This window comes from Salmo salar, chromosome 15 (genome assembly GCF_965601325.2).
Source record: "Salmo salar chromosome 15, fSalSal1, whole genome shotgun sequence".
In the NCBI taxonomy this organism is placed as follows: domain Eukaryota; kingdom Metazoa; phylum Chordata; class Actinopteri; order Salmoniformes; family Salmonidae; genus Salmo; species Salmo salar.
Window position 1 is genome coordinate 81,521,954 of NC_138305.1, and position 26,352 is coordinate 81,548,305.

At 46.6% G+C, this 26,352-nt stretch overlaps 1 protein-coding gene across 8 annotated transcripts in view; it reads left to right on the forward strand.

Moving 5' to 3' along the window:
• The window catches only part of LOC106572085 (extracellular sulfatase Sulf-2-like), a 182,589-nt gene that overhangs the window by 116,293 nt on the left and 39,944 nt on the right, over nt 1–26,352 (forward strand). For 7 of the 8 annotated variants that reach the window (XM_014145901.3, XM_014145907.3, XM_014145904.2 and 4 more), the window contains exon 3: nt 20,497–20,738. In XM_014145901.3, the coding sequence (XP_014001376.1) occupies nt 20,567–20,738 (172 nt within the window). In that variant the 5' untranslated portion in view covers nt 20,497–20,566. Of the gene's footprint in view, nt 1–16,272; nt 16,602–20,496; nt 20,739–26,352 lie in introns of those variants that run through there. The other variant, XM_014145902.3, reaches the window with a different exon arrangement.

A 26,352-nucleotide genomic window follows, 5' to 3' on the forward strand; every position in this document is an offset into this window, starting at 1 on the left:
GGAGGGGAGAAATGCTGCTCAAGCTGACTACACTGTAATGAAATATAAGTACAGAGGTAGAGAAAGTACTGTGAAGGCAGTATCTGTATCTCCCCTTCAGAGAGAGAGAGAGAGAGAGAGAGACGTAGAGAACAAGAGATGGGGTGATTGTATGTTGGCACAGTGATATGTCATCGAACCTGCCTTCTTGTTGAAGATGGCAGAAGTAAAGTATCCTCTTTTCCTCCTACTCTTAGTCCCTTTCTGTTGCCTGGTTGGACGTGGTTTGCGTGGTAATTACACTCTCAACCCCCTAAACCGCTGTGCTAAGCATCCACTTAACCTGCTGAGTGGGAGACAGACTGGCCCTTCCTTCCTTCCTGCGTGCCTTCCACCCTAGTGTGGTTTACTCTTCCCTGCCTTAATCCAGGGCCACTGGAGCCATTTTGTGACCTGGTGGGGGTTCTTGTAGCTGTGTGTCCCTCTCTCTCTCTCTCGGCGGGCAGGGGGCGGAGGGCGGTCACCGTGCTGTGACCCAGGCAGCGGGAGCCAAAGTGCCCTGACCTCCGGGTCACTCCGCCTTTTCACTTCCCAGAATGCCCCAGTAGCCGCCCCATGGCCCCCACACCGCCCACCATTCCTTTTGGTTGCCTGTGGATACGGGTGTGGAGAGGGAAGGGGAGCGAGAGGGACCCGTTTCCCTGCCAGCAGGACCAGAGAGGGGAGAAATGCCAGACTCCAGGGGAGCAGTAGCCTGTAAATAACCATGCTCACACTCACACAGTCCATGTTAATGTATTAACAAACACACATACACATGCACATGCAAATATGTTCTCACAGTTGTTCCACTGAATAGGTTGTTGAGTGTTTGTGTTTTTAGAATGAAGAATTTCCAGATAGGGAGAGCTAGGAAGAGTCATAGCTAAACGAAAGAGCGCATCAAAGTTGTATTTTGACCGTAGTGGCTTCTCACTCCCTGTGGAGATGTAGCTATCTGTTTATTTACTATTTCACATAACATGCTCACTTCCTGCTTTCCTACCCCGTGGTTCTTCAACCCCACCGTCCCAAACACACATAGAGCCCTACATGCCTTGAGTGTGTTTATTCACAGTCCCCAGTCCCCAGTCCCTTCCCTGTGTTTATACATAGTCCCCGTGCCTTCCCTGTGTTTATTCACAGTCCCCAGTCCCTTCCCTGTGTGTGTTTATTCACAGTCCCCAGTCCCTTCCCTGTGTGTGTTTATTCACAGTCCCCAGTCCCTTCCCTGTGTGTGTTTATTCACAGTCCCCAGTCCCTTCCCTGTGTGTGTTTATTCACAGTCCCCAGTCCCTTCCCTGAGTGTGTTTATTCACAGTCCCCAGTCCCCAGTCCCTTCCCTGTGTTTATACATAGTCCCCGTGCCTTCCCTGTGTTTATTCACAGTCCCCAGTCCCCTTCCCTGTCCCGTGTGTTTATTCACAGTCCCCCAGTCCCCTTCCCTGTGTGTGTTTATTCACAGTCCCCAGTCCCTTCCCTGTGTGTGTTTATTCACAGTCCCCAGTCCCTTCCCTGTGTGTGTTTATTCACAGTCCCCAGTCCCTTCCCTGTGTGTGTTTATTCACAGTCCCCAGTCCCTTCCCTGTGTGTGTTTATTCACAGTCCCCAGTCCCTTCCCTGAGTGTGTTTATTCACAGTCCCCAGTCCCCAGTCCCTTCCCTGTGTTTATTCACAGTCCCCAGTCCCTTCCCTGTGTGTGTTTATTCACAGTCCCCAGTCCCTTCCCTTCCCTGAGTGTGTTTATTCACAGTCCCCAGTCCCTTCCCTGAGTGTGTTTATTCACAGTCCCCAGTCCCTTCCCTGAGTGTGTTTATTCACAGTCCCCAGTCCCTTCCCTGTGTGTGTTTATTCACAGTCCCCAGTCCCTTCCCTGAGTGTGTTTATTCACAGTCCCCAGTCCCTTCCCTGTGTTTATTCACAGTCCCCAGTCCCTTCCCTGTGTTTATTCACAGTCCCCAGTCCCTTCCCTGTGTGTGTTTATTCACAGTCCCCAGTCCCTTCCCTGAGTGTGTTTATTCACAGTCCCCAGTCTCTTCCCTGTGTGTGTTTATTCACAGTCCCCAGTCCCTTCCCTGTGTTTATTCACAGTCCCCAGTCCCTTCCCTGTGTTTATTCACAGTCCCCAGTCCCTTCCCTGTGTGTGTTTATTTACAGTCCCCAGTCCCTTCCCTGTGTTTATTCACAGTCCCCAGTCCCTTCCCTGTGTTTATTCACAGTCCCCAGTCCCTTCCCTTCCCTGAGTGTGTTTATTCACAGTCCCCAGTCTCTTACCTGAGTGTGTTTATTCCCAGTCCCCAGTCCCTTCCCTTCCCTGAGTGTGTTTATTCACAGCCCCCAGTCTCTTACCTGAGTGTGTTTATTCACAGTCCCCAGTCTCTTCCCTGTGTGTGTTTATTCACAGTCCCCAGTCCCTTACCTGTGTTTATTCACAGTCCCCAGTCCCTTCCCTGTGTGTGTTTATTCACAGTCCCCAGTCTCTTACCTGAGTGTGTTTATTCACAGTCCCCAGTCCCTTCCCTGTGTGTGTTTATTCACAGTCCCCAGTCTCTTACCTGAGTGTGTTTATTCACAGTCCCCAGTCTCTTACCTGAGTGTGTTTATTCACAGTCCCCAGTCCCTTCCCTGAGTGTGTTTATTCACAGTCCCCAGTCCCTTCCCTGAGTGTGTTTATTCACAGTCCCCAGTCCCTTCCCTGAGTGTGTTTATTCACAGTCCCCAGTCTCTTACCTGAGTGTGTTTATTCACAGTCCCCAGTCCCTTCCCTGTGTTTATTCACAGTCCCCAGTCCCTTCCCTGTGTTTATTCACAGTCCCCAGTCTCTTACCTGAGTGTGTTTATTCACAGTCCCCAGTCTCTTACCTGAGTGTGTTTATTTACAGTCCCCAGTCCCTTCCCTGTGTTTATTCACAGTCCCCAGTCCCTTCCCTGTGTTTATTCACAGTCCCCAGTCCCTTCCTTGTGTTTATCGTCTCGTCGTCTCATCACCCCCTCCATGACCTCCAGCTCTATGTCAGCCTTCCTTACAGGATGGGACGTCACGTCAGTTACTACTGAACACCAAACAGAACAGGGCTGCTGGGGGGACATGCAGGAGGGTGACATGCAGGAGGGTGACATGCAGGAGGGTGACATGATGGTGGTGATGTTGTGGGGCAGGATGTTATGTTACATCATGCCGCCTGGAGATTCACTCAGAAACAAGTTCAGATTGAGCCAGTCAGGTTGTTCAGGTGTCATCTGAGCCCAGAGGTAACACGGTTTGAAAAGCAGGATGGAGTCAAACAGAGAGATGCTGTTAAAGTGACTGTTTTTCTTATGTTTTAGAGATGCGTTGTGAAGCTGACTGAGTGGAAGTCTCTCAGTGACTCCAGGCACAGAGAATCTGTCACATTCTGTGGCTCAAAGTCATTTATTTAGAAACTGTCAAATGTGTCACAGCTGTTTCTATTTGCGAAACACTTCTTTTCAAACTGCCAGGGACAAACACATAAGAACAAGCCCCGACTCATAGTCTGCACTGTTTATGAAACACCAGGCTTAGAAAGAACTCAAAACACTGTAGTCTGCTGTGTCAGCAGAGAGAGAGAGAGAGGGACAGTACAAAACACAGTGGGGGGTAGTGAGACACTGTGCAGCTGGCCCAGGCTTGGCACAGTCTTGGCACAGGCTTGGCACAGGCTTGGCACAGGGGGCAGCATTGTATGAGGAGAAGTGGATTAGTGTAACACCTGTTGCCATGGAGAGAATAAGGTAGTGACAGGCCAGAATAATGTAGGTTCACTGAGAAGAGAGCAGAGCTATATGAGCACTGTCAGACGAGAAGTACAGACACACACACACACACACACACACACACACACACACACACACACACACACACACACACACACACACACACGCACACACACACAGACACACACACACACACACACACACAGACACACACACACACACACCCACACACAACACGAACACACACACACACACAAACACGAACACACACAAACACACACGAACACAAGAACACAAACACACAAACACACACACAAACACAAACACACAAACACGAACACACACATATTTTCACGCATGCTCCACGTGTGTGTGGGAACCAGCTGTGCAGCCCCCCCCCCCCCAGTAACCACTCTCAGCGGGACAAATGGCCCATCAACCAGCCCCTCAACCTTCACATCTCACTACAGAAACCTAACCAGGCAGGAGGAAGAGGAGGGAGACAGATATTGGTATATTCAAGCCATACTGACAGAGAAACAGACAGTAGCCTAGTTGTGTTCTAAAGCACTAACCCATATGAGATTCCCACAGAGGCAAGTTCCCTTACATAAGTTTGTGCTGAAGAAAGTAACAGCTGTTTTCAAGCCCAGCCAACAGATGTGGCAGTAGTTTTAGCCTATGGGAAATCCAGTAAGGCTGTCTACTCTGTACCAAACACTGAGATTCAGCTAGTCGTGTTTAACACGAGCTGACAGGCTTCTCCCTTCTCATCTCTTGACCGTGTGGGAACAGGAAATGCAATCTGTCTGATCCATTTGTATTCCTTGATTGTTACTGCAGCAGTCCTGTGTGTGTGTGTGTGTGTGTGTGTGTGTGTGTGTGTGTGTGTGTGTGTGTGTGTGTGTGTGTGTGTGTGTGTGTGTGTGTGTGTGTGTGTGTGTGTGTGTGTGTGTGTGTGTGTGTGTGTGTGTGTGCGTGCGTGCGTGCATTTGGGTGTGTGTCAATTCTTTGCCTGGTGATTGCACGATGTGAATTGGAGTTTCCATTTAATTTTCGGGATTACCTGCTGAGTGGGAGAATTGAGTTTGGAGTACTCGAACAGACAGACAGAAAGAGAGAGCTCCTGGTTGTAGCCCCCAGAGATCCTGGTTATAACCCCCAGAGATCCTGGTTGTAGCCCCAGAGATCCTGGTTGTAGCCCCCAGAGATCTTGGTTGTAGCCCCCAGAGATCCTGGTTGTAACCCCCAGAGATCCTGGTTGTAGCCCCAGAGATCCTGGTTGTAGCCCCCAGAGATCTTGGTTGTAGCCCCCAGAGATCCTGGTTGTAACCCCCAGAGATCCTGGTTGTAGCCCCAGAGATCCTGGTTGTAGCCCCCAGAGATCTTGGTTGTAGCCCCCAGAGATCCTGGTTGTAACCCCCAGAGATCATGGTTGTAGCCCCAGAGATCCTGGTTGTAGCCCCCAGAGATCCTGGTTGTAACCCCCAGAGATCCTGGTTGTAGCCCCCAGAGATCCTGGTTGTAACCCCCAGAGATCCTGGTTGTAGCCCCCAGAGATCCTGGTTGTAACCCCCAGAGATCCTGGTTGTAGCCCCCAGAGATCCTGGTTGTAACCCCCAGAGATCCTGGTTGTAACCCCCAGAGAGCCTGGTTGTAGCCCCCAGAGATCCTGGTTGTAACCCCCAGAGATCCTGGTTGTAGCCCCCAGAGATCCTGGTTGTAACCCCCAGAGATCCTGGTTGTAACCCCCAGAGATCCTGGTTGTAGCCCCAGAGATCCTGGTTGTAGCCCCCAGAGATCTTGGTTGTAGCCCCCAGAGATCCTGGTTGTAACCCCCAGAGATCCTGGTTGTAGCCCCCAGAGATCCTGGTTGTAGCCCCCAGAGATCCTGGTTGTAGCCCCCAGAGATCCTGGTTGTAACCCCCAGAGATCCTGGTTGTAGACCCCAGAGATCCTGGTTGTAACCCCCAGAGATCCTGGTTGTAGCTCCCAGAGCACCTGGTTGTAACCCCCAGAGATCCTGGTTGTAGCTCCCAGAGCACCTGGTTGTAACCCCCAGAGATCCTGGTTATAGCTCCCAGGGCTCCTGGTTGTAACCCCCACATTAGCCTATGTCATGACATCTCCTGTACAGAAGTAGCATGAGGCTGTCCTATCCTATCAAGTGGCTCTTCAGAGAGAGAGAGAGATGGATTGGGTGTGATCAAGCAGAGATAAGTGAGTACAGACAGTAACTCTCATTCTTTAGTCCTTTTACGCCACGTAACCGTAGGGATGTGGTGTTGCTATGAGTGATACTCATCTGGGATGACTGGTCCATCTCTGGAAGCAGGAAACTGACTCACCACATGATCAGAGAGCCATGCCTGGAACCAGTGGTGGAGAAACACAGTGAGGGGTAGACAGCTAGAAAGAGGCAATGAATCATTTCTTTCCTATCAAGAGTAGTAAGAGCTCAATCAGTGCCCAGGTTATATCTGCCTGTTTGAGGCTTTGACCATAGCCTATGACATTGTTCTGGCTTGCACTGAGGTGTGTGTGTGTGCGCGTGCCTCCCTGGGGAGTCTCTTGGTCCAACTTTTAGCACTAATGGGATCTGTTTGAGAGGTCCAGTGTTCCATAGTGAGAGAACGGGACTGAGAAACAGAGATGTAGAGACAGCCAGGGATTAGATGAGCTGGTGGACAGTGTCAGTGGAGGGTGTCTCCCACTGGGAATGGTTCTCTTTCCAACTGTTTCTCACTGAGCACAGCCAGCTGGATGAAAGATCTAGAGACCTGGGTATAGGACATAGGATATGGATTGGATTGGACTGCAGAAAATAACCGCAGACGTTGGCAGAGCTTGACCTCCGACTATCCATCCTCCATCCCTCTACTGCACCGTGTTTCTAACCACTCAGGAATTATGCTATTCTGTACATGGGTAGAATGGGAACACATCAACTCACAGTTGATTTCATTGGAAATAATGTGGATGGACAGCATACATATCTTACGTTGGTAACACATCACACACACATGCATGGTATACACACACACACATATACACACACCACAGTACAGTAGGTCCCCTGATGTGCTGGTTATGAACGACTGTATCTGACTCAATTTGTGCTGTATCCATCCTAGAGAAGGAGCATCTATCCCATAACGAACATAATAATAGTTGCCATGACAAAGTCAGTCTTTCAATAACAAGGGTTGATAGATCTGAGCACCGTTTGAATAGATATGTTAATCACCAGAACTGTTTTCCCTCGGGGCACTGAGATGATCTACCTTTGACATGTCTGTTAACAGGATGTAGATGATTTGATGTATGTTTACATGAGCACAAACTGCATGGTCGTAGAGGGGGGTTGAGGCCATGCTGCAAGAGGGAAGCTGAATGGATGACCCGGCACACTGCACACTAGCAGGTGGCACGTCCAGCCCTCACTCTCACCCTCACTATTTTTTCATTATTTATCCCCCAGACCCCTTCCTCTCCTACCAGCAACCCAAAAAAACAGAATTGTTAAGCAAAGCGGCTTGTCATGACTCGATTTGAATTTGAATGCCTTTTTTTGTTGGTAATTTGAAAGGAACCCAAGCGAGTTTACATATTCCCACTGGAACTGTATGCAGAAAGCCAAAGTGGAAGCAACGTCTACTCAGAAGAACCCCAGGCACAGCTAATGGTTTCAGACATTTGGAAAATATATAAATAATAAAAGTATATTGCTGCAAGAAATCAGCGGTGGCAGGGAAACAGATGAATGGCCAGGCATGTTCGCGTCAGTCACATTAGCTTGGTGTCCATCGCCTGATTACATTTGTGTCTCGTCTATTCACACACTTCACACACCACTCCCCCAAGGAATCTGGACAGCCCTTAGATCTACTGGAGGTTTGTCAGAAAGGCAGCAGCCCCCCCCCCCCCCTCCCCTCCTCCCTTTCTCTCCATCCCAATCTCTTTCTCTTGCATAATGGGCATTTTTTAAATGCTAAACGCAGTGAGTACATTCAACTCCCCAGTACACGAGAACCTGTATTCTCCCTTTGCTGTCTCTCTCTCCCTTTCTCTCTCCACCCTCCCTCTCTCTCTCTCTCCTCTCTCTCTCTATCTCGCGCTTTCTCTCTTCCTCCTCTGTAGTCCATCCCATTAATATTCTCTATGTTGAGATGAGACTGTACTGCTGACGGTTGGAGAGAGGCAGAAAAGTAATATGAAAGCAAAGTGGCCTCCCATAGGGCCCAAATACAAATATTAGCACATGAATGTCTGGCTGGCTGGGTGGGTGTGCGTTTCTGAATCCTCCTGCTCGCCAGAGATTACTTTTATTTTAATATTCTTACATGCGATGAGCTTCAACTTCAGAAACATTTACCTCTAGAGTAAAGAGACTTAATATGCAGTACCAGTCAAAAGTTTGGACACACCTACTCATTCCAGGATTTTTCTTTATTTGTACTATTTTCTACATTGCAGAATAATAGTGAAGACATCAAAACTATGCAATAACACATATGGAATCATGTGGTAACCAAAAAAGTGTTAAACAAATCAAAATATATTTGATATTTCATATTCTTCAAAGTGGTCACCATTTGCCTTGATGACAGCTTTGCACACCCTTGACATTCTCTAAACCAGCTTCATGAGGTAGTCACCTGGAATGCAGGTGTGCATTGTGGAATTTCTTTCGTTCTTAATACGCTTGAGCTAATCAGTTGTGTTGTGACAAGGTAGGGGTGGTATACAGAAGATAGCCCTATCTGGTAAAAGACTGAGTCCATATTATGGCAAGAACAGCTCAAATAAGCAAAGAGTAATGCCAGTCTATCGTTACTTTAAGACATGAAGGTCAGTCAATCCAGAAAATGTGAAGAACTTTGAAAGTTTCTTCAGATGCAGTCGCAAAAAACATCAAATGCTATGACAAAACTGGCTCTCATAAGGACCGCCACAGGAAAGGAAGACCCAGAGTTACCTCTGCTGCAGAGGATACGTTTATTAGAGTTACCAGCCTCAGAAATTGCAGCCCAAATAAATGCTTCACAGAGTTCAAGTAACAGACACATCTCAACATCAACTGTTAAGAGGAGACTGGATGAATCAGGCCTTCATGGTTGAATTGCTGCAAAGAAACCACTACTAAAGGACACCAATAAGCAGAAGAGACTTGCTTGGGCCAAGAGACACGAGCAATGGACATTAGACTGTTGGAACTCTGTCCTTTGGTCTGATGAGTCCAAATTTGAGATTTCTGCGATGCAGAATAGGTGATCGGATGATCTCCGCATGTCTGGTTCCCACAGTGAAGCATAGAGGAGGAGGTGTGATGGTGTGGCTTTTTTTTGCTGGTGAAACAATCAGTGATTTATTTAGAATTCAAGGCACACTTAACCAGCATGGCTACCACAGTATTCTGCAGCGATACGCCATCCCATCTGGTTTGCGCTCAGTGGGACTATAATTTGTTTTTCAACAGGACAATGACCCAGCACACTTCCAGGCTGTGTAAGGGCTATTTGACCAAGAAGGAGAGTGATGGAGTGCTGCATCAGATGACCTGGCCACCACAATCACCCGACCCCAATTGAGATGGTTTGGGATGAGTTGGAACGCAGAGTGAAGGAGAAAAAAAGTACTCAGCATACATAGGAACTTCTTTAAGACTGTTGGAAAAGCATTCCAGGTGAAGCTGGTTGAGAGAATGCCAAGAGTGTGCAAACCTGTCATCAAGGCAAAGGGTGGCTATTTTGAAGAATCTAAAATCAAAAATATATTTAGATTTGTTTAACACTTTTTCTGGTTAGTACATGATTCCATATGTGTTGTTTAATAGTGTTGATGTCTTCACTAATATTCTACAATGTAGAAAATAGTACAAATAAAGAAAAACCTAGGAATGAGTAGGTGTGTCCACTGTTGACTGGTACTGTATCTATCGACGGGTTGATGTAAGAGTGCTCTCGTCTGCTCTCTTTTGTGTGTTTGAGACTATTTACCTAATTAACAAAAACTCTCTCGCCGAAAGTTTTTCAATTCAGTTTGTGAAGCATCTGATGATGATCACGCAGCGTTGAGGCTGGGACAGCAGACAGGTGTAGAGGCTCTGAGCCAGAGATGGCGTCGCGCTCTCTTTACACTGGAATGGCAGGAGGAGGATTGAGGAGGACGAGGTTCAGTAAAACTGTACACATGCTATATATCACCATATCAAAGGAACACAGCTGCTGCCTACTGTCCTTGAAGTTACCTACTGCAGTTGATGGTTGATGCTATTTCCAGGAATCTGCTCAGATTCACAAGCAAAAAAAGAAGAATTACTCATCCACCCACTGCCTTTCTCAGAACTTCGAGGGGCACGGAAGGCCAAGCAGTGGTATTTGGCAACTGCTGCTACAGAACTATGCCTTAGAACGAAGAGCAGCAAGGCCTCTTTTTTTTTATGCATATATATATATATATACACTGCTCAAAAAAATAAAGGGAACACTTAAACAACACATCCTAGATCTGAATGAAAGAAATAATCTTCTTAAATACTTTTTTCTTTACATAGTTGAATGTGCTGACAACAAAATCACACACAAATAATCAATGGAAATCCAATTTATTAACCCATGGAGGTCTGGATTTGGAGTCACACTCAAAATTAAAGTGGAAAACCACACAACAGGCTGATCCAACTTTGATGTAATGTCCTTAAAACAAGTCAAAATGAGGCTCAGTAGTGTGTGTGGCCTCCACGTGCCTGTATGACCTCCCTACAACGCCTGGGCATGCTCCTGATAAGGTGGCGGATGGTCTCCTGAAGGAACTCCTCCCAGACCTGGACTAAAGCATCCGCCAACTCCTGGACAGTCTGTGGTGCAACGTGGCATTGGTGGATGGAGCGAGACATGATGTCCCAGATGTGCTCAATTGGATTCAGGTCTGGGGAACGGGCGGGCCAGTCCATAGCATCAATGCCCTCCTCTTGCAGGAACTGCTGACACACTCCAGCCACATGAGGTCTAGCATTGTCTTGCATTAGGAACCCAGGGCCAACCGCACCAGCATATGGTCTCACAAGGGGTCTGAGGATCTCATCTCGGTACCTAATGGCAGTCAGGCTACCTCTGGCGAGCACATGGAGGGCTGTGCGGCCCCCCAAAGAAATTCCACCCCACACCATGACTGACCCACCGCCAAACCGGTCATGCTGGAGGATGTTGCAGGCAGCAGAACGTTCTCCACGGCGTCTCCAGACTCTGTCACGTCTGTCACGTGCTCAGTGTGAACCTGCTTTCATCTGTGAAGAGCACAGGGCGCCAACGGCGAATTTGCCAATCTTGGTGTTCTCTGGCAAATGCCAAACGTCCTGCACGGTGTTGGGCTGTAAGCACAACCCCCACCTGTGGACGTCGGGCCCTCATACCACCCTCATGGAGTCTGTTTCTGACCGTTTGAGCAGACACATGCACATTTGTGGCCTGCTGGAGGTCATTTTGCAGGGCTCTGGCAGTGCTCCTCCTGCTCCTCCTTGCACAAAGGCGGAGGTAGCGGTCCTGCTGCTGGGTTGTTGCCCTCCTACGGCCTCCTCCACGTCTCCTGATGTACTGGCCTGTCTCCTGGTAGCGCCTCCATGCTCTGGACACTACGCTGACAGACACAGTAAACCTTCTTGCCACAGCTCGCATTGATGTGCCATCCTGGATGAGCTGCACTACCTGAGCCACTTGTGTGGATTGTAGACTCCGTCTCATGCTACCACTAGAGTGAAAGCACCGCCAGCATTCAAAAGTGACCAAAACATCAGCCAGGAAGCATAGGAACTGAGAAGTGGTCTGTGGTCTCCACCTGCAGAACCACTCCTTTATTGGGGGTGTCTTGCTTATTGCCTATAATTTCCACCTGTTGTCTATTCCATTTGCACAACAGCATGTGAAATGTATTGTCAAACAGTGTTGCTTCCTAAGTGGACAGTTTGATTTCACAGAAGTGTGATTGACTTGGAGTTACATTGTGTTGTTTAAGTGTTCCCTTTATTTTTTTGAGCAGTATATATATTCCTACTCCAAACAAAAGAGGGAAATAACCATTTCTCCTGGATGAAAAGACTCATTAAGTTGAGAAACAGTTTTAGTTATGTTTGTTTGTTATGTTTGTTTCTCAGGAATGACGTGGCGAAAGACTGCCAGAATAATATATCTTTCTCACCTCGTGTGCCAAAGGTGATGTTGTTCAAGCAATCGTTCTCACAATTACACACGTTTCATTAATGAGCAAATTAATTGTGTGCGCTGGCAGGTGGCCAGCAATTCAAGATGGCCATGGGTCACCTATTCACTCCCCCAGAAGAAGTGTTTTATCTATTGCTGAAAGAAACAGTGAGGGAGGAGGGGATAGTACAAAATGCGAGACATCTCAGACAAAACGTTGATGAGATATTAAGATAAGATATTATGGCAGCGCTATGCACATTTGCAGACTTGTTATTAGAGAGCTGACTTGTGTTTTTCTTTCTTGTGGATAAATAATTTTGTGGTATTCAGAGATTTCCTGAATCCATAATAAGGGTGACATTGTGGCCTTTGTAAGCTGATTTGGCGCAGAGCGATAGCTACAGACACATTTGTCAGCTAGCAGAGACGACATGGTGGAGTAATGCTGCCTGTCTGTAACTGCTGTAGCTGTGCAGGCTTATTGCTCAATATCTGCCATTACAAATCATTACCACAGGGATCAAGCTTAGTGCTTAATCCTTGACAGGCCCTCGCGCTATATCCTCGTTTGTGTGTTCACACTGAGGCGAGGCAAGGAGCCCTGGGCGAGGCAAACTAGCTCCCACACATTATAGAGGGCACCTCGAAAACGCCCAAAGATGCAGATGAACTGGTAATGAATTCTTTAGAGTTAAATGTGCAGTGTTGGACAGGGGTCAGAGAGACTTTGACCTATGAGCTCAAGCAACTCTGCTTAAGTTGTTTTTATTTGCATTCTGGGTCTGAAAACTGCCTTATCTCTTGTCCAGAAACACAATGGAGGGATTGAAACCGAACAATTAGCTAACAAAGAAACATTAACACGGCGGAAAGATGTTTATCGCTAACAAACTAGTCCCCATTGACAATAGAAATGCCTTATCTTCTCTTCTAATTAGATGCTAATATATACTGATGGATAATACTGTTCAGAGGTTGTTAAAGGACAATTAGTTAGAGTTTGGCTTTACCGCCCTTCACTACACCATCAATTACGTCAACACAACCCAGGACCGGACAGCTCATCAACTGATAAAGATGCCATGCAGAGATTTATACACTATGACCAAGGAGCATGTAATCTCGCTACACGAGATGTAATTACCAGCCATGCAATTACACTGTGACAGACACACTGACACTAATGAAGGAGATTAACTGTCATTACTATCGCCTGTCTATCTGGATTCAGCATGCCTGTCACACTCAGGGGCCGAGAGAACAACTCAAACCCTTTTATATACCCTTCTTGCTATCTTTCTGCTATTCACCAACCTAGTTTATGCTTTCCTAGTTTCCTCCTCCTCTTCCTCCTCCTCCTCCTCCTCCTCCTAAGCTCTAAGGCACTGCATCTCAGTGCTAGAAACGTCATTATAGACCCTGGTTCGATCCCGGGCTGTATCACAACCGGCTGTGATCGGGAGTCCCATAGGGTGGCGCACAATTGGCATAGCGTTGTCCGGGTTAGGGGAGGGTTTGGCCGGGGTAGGCCGTCATTGTAAAATAAGAATTTGTTCTTAACTGCCTTTCCTAGTTAACTAAAGGTTAACTAAAGGTTAACTAAAACCTCTTCAAATGCTCTGCCCACTTTACTCCTCCTCTTCCTGCTCCTGCTCCTCCTCCTTCACGGCGACCAATAAAACCAGAAGCAATGATAGAAAAGAGAAAATGTGCTGAGCTATCCAACCAGGACCAAGACTACTACTAGTCCACAGTCATACCAGGCTAACAGTGTATCAAACCCTGTAATACAGTATATTCCTCAGGAGGTTGCCTGATTCTGTGCTCATTAGCATGAGTGATAGTGCTTTGCTGGTGTGAGCATGTTTTGGCAGGATCTGCACCACAGTGGTGTTGTATACTGCGTAAGCAGTGTGGTAAGAGGATGGGTGAGGGGCAGAGAGAAGGAATAATAGAAAATCCTGGTGATATAGGGTCAGAAATACACACTGGATGACTAGGTAGTCCTATCTATGTCCTCTGTCATGGGATTTAATACACACCGTGGTGAAGTCCATTAGACTAGTGTGATAAAGCATCAATATCCTGTTCAAGATTAGGGCTCTCCTATGTCTTTATCAGCACGTCTCTGACATGCGTATGTTAGTAGTCATCTCTAGCATGTTGCAATACACAGGAGTGAGACATCACCGCAGGACCGGTGTCTCTGTCCCATCCGTAGCAGTAACACATAACCACCTCAGGGGGGAGAGAAACTCCATGCCTGGGAAATGACTTGTGCCATTCCAGGGAAGATTATTTTTGGAAAGAAGAAATGCCACTTTATCAATCAAACAAATGGGCTCCAGAGCTCGGGCTGCCCATTGGCCCACCATGGGTTCATTAAATCCCCACTCGTCAGCGAGGGGCCCCAGAGCCTGAGTCACACCGGAGCCCCCATCCATCATTTAAACACTCAATTACCCCTGCATTAATCACAGCCACAGCCCAGCCTCAGCTACACAATCACAATAATTTGTAATTTACATGTTAATCTGTTGGCATGGACGTCCAGACCCATTGTCTTCCTATTGACTGGACCAGCCAGGACTCCTGGAATCTGCAGACTCACCCCATCGCCCTCTCTCTTGTTCTCCCTCTCTCTCTCGTTCTCTCTCTGTCTCTCTCTCTCTCCTTCTCGCCAACTCTCTCTCTCACCACTCCCCTTATCATTGTGTGAGTTTTCTGAGTACTCGAGGGGACCTCTCTCTCTCTCTCACACACACTCATAAACACGCACACACTCACTTTACTTACTGCTACACTTTCTGGGTGGCAGTTGTTAATGTACTGCGATAAGGAGAGCAAATGGACAAAGTTAATTAAAAAGATAGGGCAGTCAATTTGACACATTTCCTTTTGTTTTCTCTCCCTTTGGATCGTTGTGACAAAAACAAGGACAGGCTCTTTTTTAAACTGTCTCAGATGGGAATTTGCCAGCTCAGTGATTCCATCCCTCATGTTGTGATAGATTGTACTGTTGCTTGTAGAAGTTTGCTTCTTCGCCTCCTGTTTTTGTATTGGATGCCTTTTCACTGGCCTTGTTAATTGCCTGTTTTGTCTTTATCTGTACGTGTGATTGGTGTTAAATTACTTGTTATTGGATCGCTCTGTCACTACCTGTCCCAGAGGAACTGATTTTCACTGTTCATTTAGTTACAGTAGACACTGTCCTCTCTTCCTCAATCTACCAAACGGCCCCTTCTTCAGTGCATCATAGTATTCCCATCTATATTATATATATATATATATGTGTATATATATATATATATATATATATATATATATATATATATATATATATATATATATATATATATAAAATGTACTATTATTATTATTATGGGGCTGAAACTTTTACAATGAGAATGAAGAGAGAGAGACAAGAAAAGTAGCCCCACTATTAAATACTTTCTTTAAATGGTGAATACTTATGTTTGATTACTCTAGATATCCTGTTCATCCCTGTAATGTCAGTGAATCCATCAAAGTGAATTAAATGATTACATTTTGAATTCAATTAAATAAATTAAAATGAATTATGACCTATCTAACGGAATCCTTTTGTAATGTCAGCCGCAACACAAAAGCACAAAGAATGATGGCTATAAAGTTGTAGTGGTGTTCGATCCCATCGGAGAATTAAATAAATGTTTGATTTGATCTCAAACCCATACATCGTACATGCCCTGTGTGCTCAGTAATAACACACAATACAGGAGAAAACGTGGCTTCTTAGAAAGAAAGAGAGGGAGAGAAAAGACAGAGAGAGAGAGGGTGAAATGTAAACGAAGAGATCCTTGTATGAGTCCATGGTTCTGAATTCATGCTGAAGCCCGTCGTCTCTGTAGTACCCAGATGGGGTCGGCGCTCTGTCTCTGGTGTGTTAGTGCTGAGTCTCTCTCTCTCTCTCTCTCCTCTCTCTCTCTCTCTCTCTCTCTCTCTCTCTCTCTCTCTCTCTCTCTCTCTCTCTCTCTCTCTCTCTCTCTCTCTCTCTCTCTCTCTCTCTCTCTCTCTGTAGCTGTTAACCCTTTGGGGAAACAGTATCCCTAGTAGTATCCCCAGCCCAGAGCCCCCTGGAGAGAGGACAGCACAGGGAGAGGCGTGGGCGCTAAATTGAAAACAGTAGACCCCGAGGTTAGAGCACATCAATCCTGAGATATGGGGTGCCTGGGAAGACTGGAGGAGGAATTAAAGGGGAGAGAGTGCAGCTGTGCAGGAGAGGGAGGGGGAAGAGGGGAGGCAGCGCAGAGAGAGTGAGAAAGAGAGTGCACAGGGAGAGAGTTAGGAGAAAGCGAGTGCAGCGAGAGAGAGAGAGAGAGAGCGCGCACACAGTGAGAGAGGGAGAGCTCAGCAGAGCAAGAGAGAGAACGCAAGAGCAGAAAGGAGCTCCGATAGTGAGACGGGCCGGGGAGAGAGAGCAGCAGAGAGAGAGAGAGAGGGAGAGAAATAAAGCCAGGGTCACGGAGAGAGAGAGACAAGGTTCAGTAGCGCTGCCATCAGGGATTACACTGCCATGCAACCTTAGTTGTGAGTGGAGGATTTTTGTTTGTCGTCGGATCCCAGGCGGTGCCGTGCAGTCCGAGCCCTGGGCATCACTGCAATGAGGTAGGGCTGCGATGGGAGAGGGAGCCGGAGTGGGACTGGCTGGGCTCGCGGTAGTGAGAGCACTGTCTGTAGGGATGGAGTGATGATCCTCTGTAGTCTACCGTACATTCAGGCTATTTATAGGTTTCCATCAGAGATTGAAGTTTTAATCTGCTTTTTCCCGCTTTGTCGCTTCTACTCACTGTCCTGTGTAGTCAGAGGAACTTGGATCTAGGATCTGTTCCTATCCACCACAGAGCAGTGATGATTTTAAGGCTTGAAGTAAAGGCTCCCTGTTGCATCCCTGTTTGTAGTTCCGGCTCCCAGTCTTGCTCCATCTGAAGTTAGGTGGGTATAAAGCACGTCTGGCCACTGTGATTCTCGGTGGAGACTAGTGGCGTTAAGATATACAGCGCTGTGTGGTTGTGACTGTCTGTAGGGAGTTGGGTCTCCCATGAGACTTGTGGAGGTCTATATATGTGGAGTAGAAATCTAGAGCCATGAATTGAAGGCTTGTAATAGAAGCGCACTGTCACAAGTTGTCAGACTCTCCTCAGAGGTTGTGTATTTTCTGGTATACACTGTAAGATGAAATTCTGGGGTTCTGTGTCATGGAGTGGGCTGTACAGGCTCTCTGTGCCCCAGGGCTGCCTCGGCTCTGTGTTTGGGACAAAAGCTGCCCTGGCGTGAAATCTACAGGAGGACTGCTGGAGCCCACGGTGTAGCTGGCTGAGGGGGAGAGAGTGAGGCTGTGTTTGGGGGGGGAGAGGCCGAAGCCCCTCCAGTGGTGAAGAACATTGTAGCAGTCAGTCCGTCCTTTCCGCCCCAGCGAAGAGATGTGCTACTGGGAGAGGATGTCTGACTCCCCTTACCCCTCTCCTCTCTCTCTCTCTCTCTCTCTCTCTCTCTGTCGCTCTCTCTGTCTCTCTGTCTCTCTGTCTCTGTCTCTGTTTCTGTCTCTGTCTCTCTGTCTCTCTGTCTCTCTGTCTCTGTCTCTGTCTCTCTGTGTCTCTGTGTCTCTGTGTCTCTGTCTCTGTCTCTGTCTCTGTCTGTCTCTGTCTCTGTCTCTGGTTCCACCAACATCATGACTCTATCTCAGAGACCTGTGTGATGCCGTGTGCATCACAAATACAATATGAAGCACTCAAATCTCTCGTTTGTCTGATGTTATTCTGTTACTCTATACTGTACTTACACACAGTCATTTTGGGAATGTTATTATGCTGCTTAGCGTGCGGTGTTTCATAATGAAATATGTGTTAATAGGTACAGTATGCAGTATATTGAAAGTCGGAGATCGGAACGGAAGCACAGGTGTCATAGTAGATACCAGATCTTTGTGATAGTGATTAAATGTCCGAGAGCCCCTTTTCAGTTTCAAATCCACTCTGGATGTTTGGGAACTGAGGGTAATATACTGGAGATGATTTTGTCTGTTGACATTGTGTGCTCAGTGAATACATTTATTCTCCACTTTCTACATGGTGGTTTTGGTTTTTCTGTCCATTCATATGTAGCCCGCTCATTCACACCATGGTCTTGCTCTCCATGTTCAACAAATGAATAATGAAAGCTGGTGATTTTACACAGATAAAGGCAAAAAAAGCTCTTACTTGTGTCAGTATCAGAACAGAAATAATAGTTATTAGAAATCACAATTTTCCTATTATTTCAGAATAACATGACATATGTCTGGTGATATAACAGCGGACAGGATTAGTGCAGACGGATTTATATTTATCCCGTACACATACAATATGACATGGCAAGAATAAAAATGGGAAATCTCATATATGGGGTGCGCGTGTGTGTGTGTGTGTGTGTGTGTGTGTGTGTGTGTGTGTGTGTGTGTGTGTGTGTGTGTGTGTGTGTGTGTGTGTGTGTGTGTGTGTGTGTGCTCGTGTGAGACACGAGGTGGGGGGTGCGTGTAATCTCAGTATACTCTGTGTGAATAGTGTGGTTGTGAGGGTTTTTCCACTGCCGCAAGCTGTGCGTCTTTTGTGAAAGTGTGTGTGTGTGTGTGTGTGTGTGTGTGTGTGTGTGTGTGTGTGTGTGTGTGTGTGTGTGTGTGTGTGTGCATGTGTGTGTGCCATATCTGGCTGCTGTTTTTGTCCTTTACTCCTCACTGTGTCTTTTGTAATGGTTCTCTACAGGGTGCGCCCAGCGCTCTATGCAGATTCCCCAGAAATCAAAGAGCAGGAAGGGGGCTACTTAAGACTGTTGTACAAAAACAACAGTTAAGTAAATGACATCCTTTGCAATTGAAAGTAGGGATTTAAATGAATTGACGGAAGTGAGAGAACAGCTATAGTCCATTGTGGTGTTCAAAATAATTCAAAACCTAATTATCCTTTAGAACCAGACCAAGCACAATTATTTTGACGCTTGCACCCTCATATTGTGAATTCATTAAATCATTTGGGCAATACATCCTAGATTAAATCCAATTTATTTTTGATATATTCCATTTAATTGCTCAAAGTTACTGCTTCATAATTCTTACGTCTTGTTATCGTCTGTTTTGATGTGGAGGTATTTCTCTGAGTTCAATCTTCATGAAAATCCATTAGGAAAGGTAGTGTTCAGCTGAGAATGTGACTGTGGATGTGGAGGTAGAGATGTGTGTGTGAGAGCCTGCTCCGTGAGGAGGCTGGTAATTAAAACACTGTAACAGTGTGACTAATCTGTTCCCTCTCCAGTCACTTCTGTGAGGTAGAATGGTTCAGAGTTACGACCTGTTTAGAATACTGTACAGATTACGTTTAAATGGTTCGGCGCTGTACGCTTTAAACTCATGGTCTCAATTAGGTAGGAGGCAAATGTTTGTTTATTTGGATGTCAAATGTCAAAATGTATAGTAGCTGTTTGGAGTATAATTATTATCATAGAAGAGCTCGTATTGAGAGCCTTGTCTGTTCAGTGCTGAGACGGATGCTGTGGGAGAATGGGGAGTAGAGAGAGAAAAAGATGTCTCTGCATTTCATTATGATTCTGTAGACTGTTCTGTTCTCCATGTGAGGTGTGAGTGGACACTGCTGCTGGTGTAGCGCCTCCTTCCCTATGCGGGGGTGTGTTCTGTGATGAATCTAATGGCTGCAACATTCACACACACAGAGACACACACACACACACACACACACACACACACACACACACACACACACACACACACACACACACACACACACACACACACACACACACACACACACACACACACACACACACACACACACACACACAACACACACACACACACACACACAGAGACACACACACACACACACAGAGACACACACATACACACACACACACACACACACAGAGAGACACACACAGAGACACACACACACAGAGACACACATGGAGACACACACACACACACAGAGCCCAAGGGCCACGCCCCCAGAGGGCACTCATTACTGCTCTGGTGAAAACCAGGGTTGCCGTGGTGACACGCTGAGGGGCAGATGGCGGCAGTCTCCAGGCAGGTCTCCCTAGCGGCCCTCCAATACTTTACACTGAACTAGTACACCAGCCCGGCTCTCATTGGTGCAGCGATGCTCCTTTAGGGCTGTGGTCCTTTGCGGTTGTCGAGAGCTTCCTCTCTACTGTCTGATGAACATAGTGCGACTCAGGTGCGACTCAGAAACTGAAGTAAAAAGGTTCTCTCTTTCAATGTGTTATCCAATGGACTAGCCTTATTTGGCTTTTCATGTGATCATCTATATGTAGAAAATGTTTCCTGTGTTCCATTAGTCTGACCTTTGCTCTTGTGTCTCGAGGAGTGTTTTCACTCCCAATGTGTCTTCCATTGAACTAGCGTAATTTGCCTTTAGGTGTGATAACCTGCATCTCTAGTGAACTGTTCCTGTGTTCCTGTAGTCTAACCTTTGTCCTCCTGTTGTGTCTCCAGGAGCTGTCCTAGCAGCGGCTGTAGCAGAGTGATCCAGTAGCAGTAGCAGGGTTAGAGGTCAGAGGTCACCATGGCGGGGTGGGGGACCCGTTACCTCCTCCTGCTTCTGGGGGTCGTGTCTCTGGCCCAGGCCTCCATCTTTCTGTCCAGCCAGCGCCTCAAGGCCCGCTTCCAGAGGGACCGCCGCAACATCAGGCCCAACATCATCCTCATTCTCACTGATGACCAGGACATGGAGCTCGGTGAGTCTGGCTTGACGTACGGCTCTCCAACCCTGTTCCCGGAGAGCTATCATCCTGTAGGTTTTATCTCCAACCCTGTTCCCGGAGCGCTATCATCCTGTAGGTTTTATCTCCAACCCTGTTCCCGGAGCGCTATCATCCTGTAGGTTTTATCTCCAACCCTGTTCCCGGAGAGCTATCATCCTGTAGGTTTTATCTCTAACCCTGTTCCCGGAGAGCTACCATCCTGTAGGTTTTATCTCCAACCCTGTTCCCGGAGCGCTATCATCCTGTAGGTTTTATCTCCAACCCTGTTCCCGGAGAGCTACCATCCTGTAGGTTTTATCTCCAACCCTGTTCCCGGAGAGCTACCATCCTGTAGGTTTTATCTCCAACCCTGTTCCCGGAGAGCTACCATCCTGTAGGTTTTATCTCCAACCCTGTTCCCGGAGAGCTACCATCCTGTAGGTTTTATCTCCAACCCTGTTCCCGGACAGCTACCATCCTGTAGGTTTTATCTCCAACCCTGTTCCCGGAGAGCTACCATCCTGTAGGTTTTATCTCCAACCCTGTTCCCGGAGAGCTATCATCCTGTAGGTTTTATCTCCAACCCTGTTCCCGGAGAGCAATCATCCTGTAGGTTTTATCTCCAACCCTGTTCCCGGAGAGCTACCATCCTGTAGGTTTTATCTCCAACCCTGTTCCCGGAGAGCTACCATCCTGTAGGTTTTATCTCCAACCCTGTTCCCGGAGCGCTATCATCCTGTAGGTTTTATCTCCAACCCTGTTCCCGGAGAGCTATCATCCTGTAGGTTTTATCTCCAACCCTGTTCCCGGAGAGCTATCATCCTGTAGGTTTTTGCTCCAACACTAATCTAGCACACCTGATTCTAATAATTAGCTGGTTGATAAGATGAATCAGGTTAGTTACAACGGTAGTCGGAGCGAAAACCTACATGAGGGTAGCTCTCCAGAAACAGGGTTGGAGATAAAACCTACATGAGGGTAACTCTCCTGAAACAGGGTTGGAGATAAAACCTACATGAGGGTAGCTCTCCAGAAACAGGGTTGGAGATAAAACCTACATGAGGGTAACTCTCCAGAAACAGGGTTGGAGATAAAACCTACATGAGGGTAACTCTCCAGAAACAGGGTTGGAGATAAAACCTACATGAGGGTAACTCTCCTGAAACAGGGTTGGAGATAAAACCTACATGAGGGTAGCTCTCCAGAAACAGGGTTGGAGGAAAAACCTACATGAGGGTAACTCTCCAGAAACAGGGTTGGGGATAAAACCTACATGAGGGTAACTCTCCAGAAACAGGGTTGGAGATAAAACCTACATGAGGGTAGCTCTCCAGAAACAGGGTTGGAGATAAAACCTACATGAGGGTAGCTCTCCAGAAACAGGGTTGGAGATAAAACCTACATGAGGGTAGCTTTCCAGAAACAGGGTTGGAGGAAAAACCTACATGAGGGTAACTCTCCAGAAACAGGGTTGGAGGAAAAACCTACATGAGGGTAACTCTCCAGAAACAGGGTTGGAGAGGCCTGCTTTACATCCATCCTATCCTTCTCTCTCTATACAGTAGAGGTTGTCTGGTATTTCAACATTGTGATCATAAGGCATCTACTATCTGACCACATGGACACCAATCAACCATGAAGACTAAAATACATCATAAACAAATCCAACCTTCCTCCAGGCCTACTCCGCTCATTGTAATGGCTGTCTCGTTGTAATGGCTGTCTCGTTGTAATGGCTGTCTCGTTGCAATGGCTGTCTCGTTGCAATGGCTGTCTCGTTGCAATGGCTGTCTCGTTGTAATGGCTGTCTCGTTGTAATGGCTGTCTCGTTGTAATGGCTGTCTCGTTGTAACAACTGTCTCATTGTAATGACTGTTGTTTATAGCTACCCATTTTAATTGACCGCAGGAAGAGAGGCCACACTGCTGGACGGTTGTGAGTAACAAACAAAATCAGACGATTAGCAGACAGTCTGTGAGATAGAACCTCCTTGCCCATCCTAACACACAAGTCTTTGTGTTACCGGGATATAGTAAGACATAGTCAGACACACAGATTTCAATGAAAGGGGAAAGAGAGTGCTGCTGAGCTTGACTCCAGCTCTCTCTCTCTGTCTTTCTCTGTCACGCTCAACTTTCTAGATTCTCTCAGACAGACAGAGAAATTGTCAGTCTCTTACGCAGCTGTTATTATCAAAGGAAATCTAGACACTGTGGGACGACCTCTCATTGAGAAGGAACCCTTTGGCACATCAGCAACCATTATACCAACAATGCATCACTTCCCGTACGCCGAGGGCTCGGCACGCACACCCAACACTCCTCTCTCTGTCTCTATGTCTGCGGTGTTCAGTGGTGGGCTGGCATCGGGACAGAAAGATGGTGGTAGGAGAGAGAGGGGTATAGAACATTTTTCCGCCACAGTCATTTTCACTGCTCTAGGAGAGACTGAGTTACAACGACAAAGCTTCACACCAGCTCACTTCATAACTTAGAGGATTTCATCCCCTGAGCCTCACTAGATTAACTGACCGCAACCAGAAAAATTTAAGGAATTTCATTGTTACGGAATGAAAAAGAGACTAATTCCAAATGGAAACCAGTGGGGTTTTAGCTCAAATCCTTGGTAAAATGTTTCTAAAGAAATTAGAAAAAAGCCTCTACTCCATACAGGGCAGGCACTTTTGTATACTTCTGGCCCCTCTTTGGACGCTGTGTTAACTAACCTCCAGATGAGCTTCAATGCCATACAACTCTCCTTCCGTGGCCTCCAACTGCTCTTAAACGCAAGTAAAACTAAATGCATGCTATTCAATTGGTCACTGCCCGTACCTGCTCGCCCGTCCAGCATCACTACTCTGGACGGCTCTGACTTAAAATACGTGGACAACTACAAATACCTAGGTGTCTGGTTAGACTGTAAACTCTCCTTCCAGACTCACATTAGGCATCTCCAATCCAAAATTAAATCTAGAATCGGCTTCCTATATCGCAACAAAGCATCCTTCACTCATGCTGCCAAACATACCCTCGTAAAACTGACCATCCTACCGATCCTCGACTTCGGTGATGTCATCTATAAAATAGCCTCAAACACTCTACTCAACAAATTGGATGCAGTCTATCACAGTGCCATCCATTTTGTCACCAAAGCCCCATACACTACCCACCCCCTGTACGCTCTCGTTGGTTGGCCCTCGCTTCATACTCGTCGCCAAACCCACTGGCTACAGGTTATCTACAAGTCTCTGCTAGGTAAAGCCCCGCCTTATCTCAGCTCACTGGTCACCATAGCAGCACCCACTCATTGCACGCGCTCCAGCAGGTATATATCACTGGTCACCCCCAAAGCCAATTCCTCCTTTGATCGTCTTTCCTTCCAGTTCTCTGCTGCCAATGACTGGAACGAACTGCAAAAATCTCTGAAGCTGGAGACTCATATCTCCCTCACTAGCTTTAAGCACCAGCTGTCAGAGCAGCTCACAGATCACTGCACCTGTACATAGCCCATCTGTAAACAGCCCATCTATCTACCTACATCATCCCCATACTGTATTATTTATTTATCTTGTTCCTTTGCACCCCAGTATCCCTACTTGCGCATTCATCTTCTGCACATCTACCATTCCAGTGTTTAATTGCTATGTTGTAATTACTTCGCCACTATGGCCTATTTATTGCCTTAACTCCCTTATCTTACTTCATTTGCACTCACTGTATATAGACTTTTTGTTTTCTTTTTGTTCTACTGTATTATTGACTGTATGTTTAGTTTATTCCATGTGTAACTCTGTGTTGTTGTATGTCTCGAATTGCTATGCTTTATCTTGGCCAAGTCGCAGTTGCAAATGAGAACTTGTTCTCAACTAGCCTACCCGGTTAAATAAAGGTGAAATAAAAAGTAAAATAAACATACAGTGCCTTCGGAAAGTATTCAGACCCCTTGACTTTTTCCACATTTTGTTACGTTACAGCCTTATTCTAAAATGTATTAAAAAAAACATTTCCTCATCAATCTACACACAATACCCCATAATGACAAAGCAAAAATAGTTTTTTATAAATGTTTGCAAGTCTATAAAAATAATAATAACTGAAATATCACATTTACATAAGTATTCAGACCCTTTACTCAGTACATTGTTGAAGCACCTTTGGCAGCGATTACAGCCTCAAGTCTTCTTGGGTATGACGCACAAGCTTGGCACACCTGTATTTGGGTTGTTTCTCCCATTCTTCTCTGTAGATCCTCTCAAGCTCTGTCAGGTTGGATGGGGAACGTCGCTGCACAGCTATTTTCAGGACTCTCCAGAGATGTTTTATCAGGTTCAAGTCCGGGCTCTGGCTGGGCTACTCAAGAACACTTGTCCCGAAGCCACTCTTGCATTGTCTTGGCTGTGTGCTTAGGGTCGTTGTCCTGTTGGAAGGTGAACCTTCGCCCCAGTCTGAGCGGTCAGGAGCAGGTTTTCATCAAGGATCTCACTATACTTTGCTCCATTCATCTTTCCCTCGATTCTGACTAGTCTCCCAGTCCCTGCCGCTTAAAAACATCCCCACAGCATGATGCTGTCACCACCATGCTTCACCGTAGGGATGGTGCCAGGTTTCCTCCAGACGTGACGCTTGGCATTCAGGCCAAAGAGTTCCATCTTGGTTTCATCAAACCATTGAATCTTGTTTCTCATGGTCTGAGAGTCTTTTGGTGCTTTTTGACAAACTACAAAGCGGGCTGTCATGTGCCTTTTACTGAGGAGTGGCTTCCGTCTGGCCACTCTACCATAAAGACCGGATTGGTAGAGTGCTGCTGAGATGGTTGCCCTTCTGGAAGGTTCTCCCATCTCCACAGAGAAACTCTGGAACTCTGTCAAAGTGACCATCGGGTTCTTGGTCACCTCCCTGACCAAGGCCCTTCTCCCCCAGCCAGCTCTAGGAAGATTATTGGTGGTTCCCAACGTGTTCCATTGAAGAATGATGGAGGCCACTGTGTTCTTGGGGACCTTCAATGCTGCAGAAATATTGTGGTACCCTTCCCCAGATCTGTGCCTCGACACAATCCTGTCTCTGAGCTCTACGGACAATTCCTTTGACCTCATGGCTTGGTTTTTGCTCTGACCTGCATTGTCAACTGTGGGACCTTACATAGACAGGAGTGTGCCTTTCTAAATCATGTCCAATCAATTGAATTTACCACAGTTGTAGAAACATCTTAAGGATGATCAATGGAAACAGGATGCACCTGAGCTCAATTTTGAGTCTCATAGCAAAGGGTCTGAATACTTATGTAAATAAGGTATTTCTGTTTTGTATTTTTTACAAATTTGCAAACATTTCTAAAACCCTGTTTTTGCTTTGTCATTATGCGGTATTGTGTGTAGATTGATGAGGAAAAAATATTATTTAATACATTTTATTATAAGGAAGTAAAGTAACAAAATGTGGAAAAAGTCAAGGGTTCTGAATACTTTCCGAATGCACTGTATACCCTGTTATGTCATCACCTGAAATGACAGCCAGACCAGGAAGATACCACCACTGCTCTCTGCCAATGACCCTCTCTGCTCTAGGCCACCCGGTGCTAAATGGTTGAATATGCAGGCTTTCTACTGGGC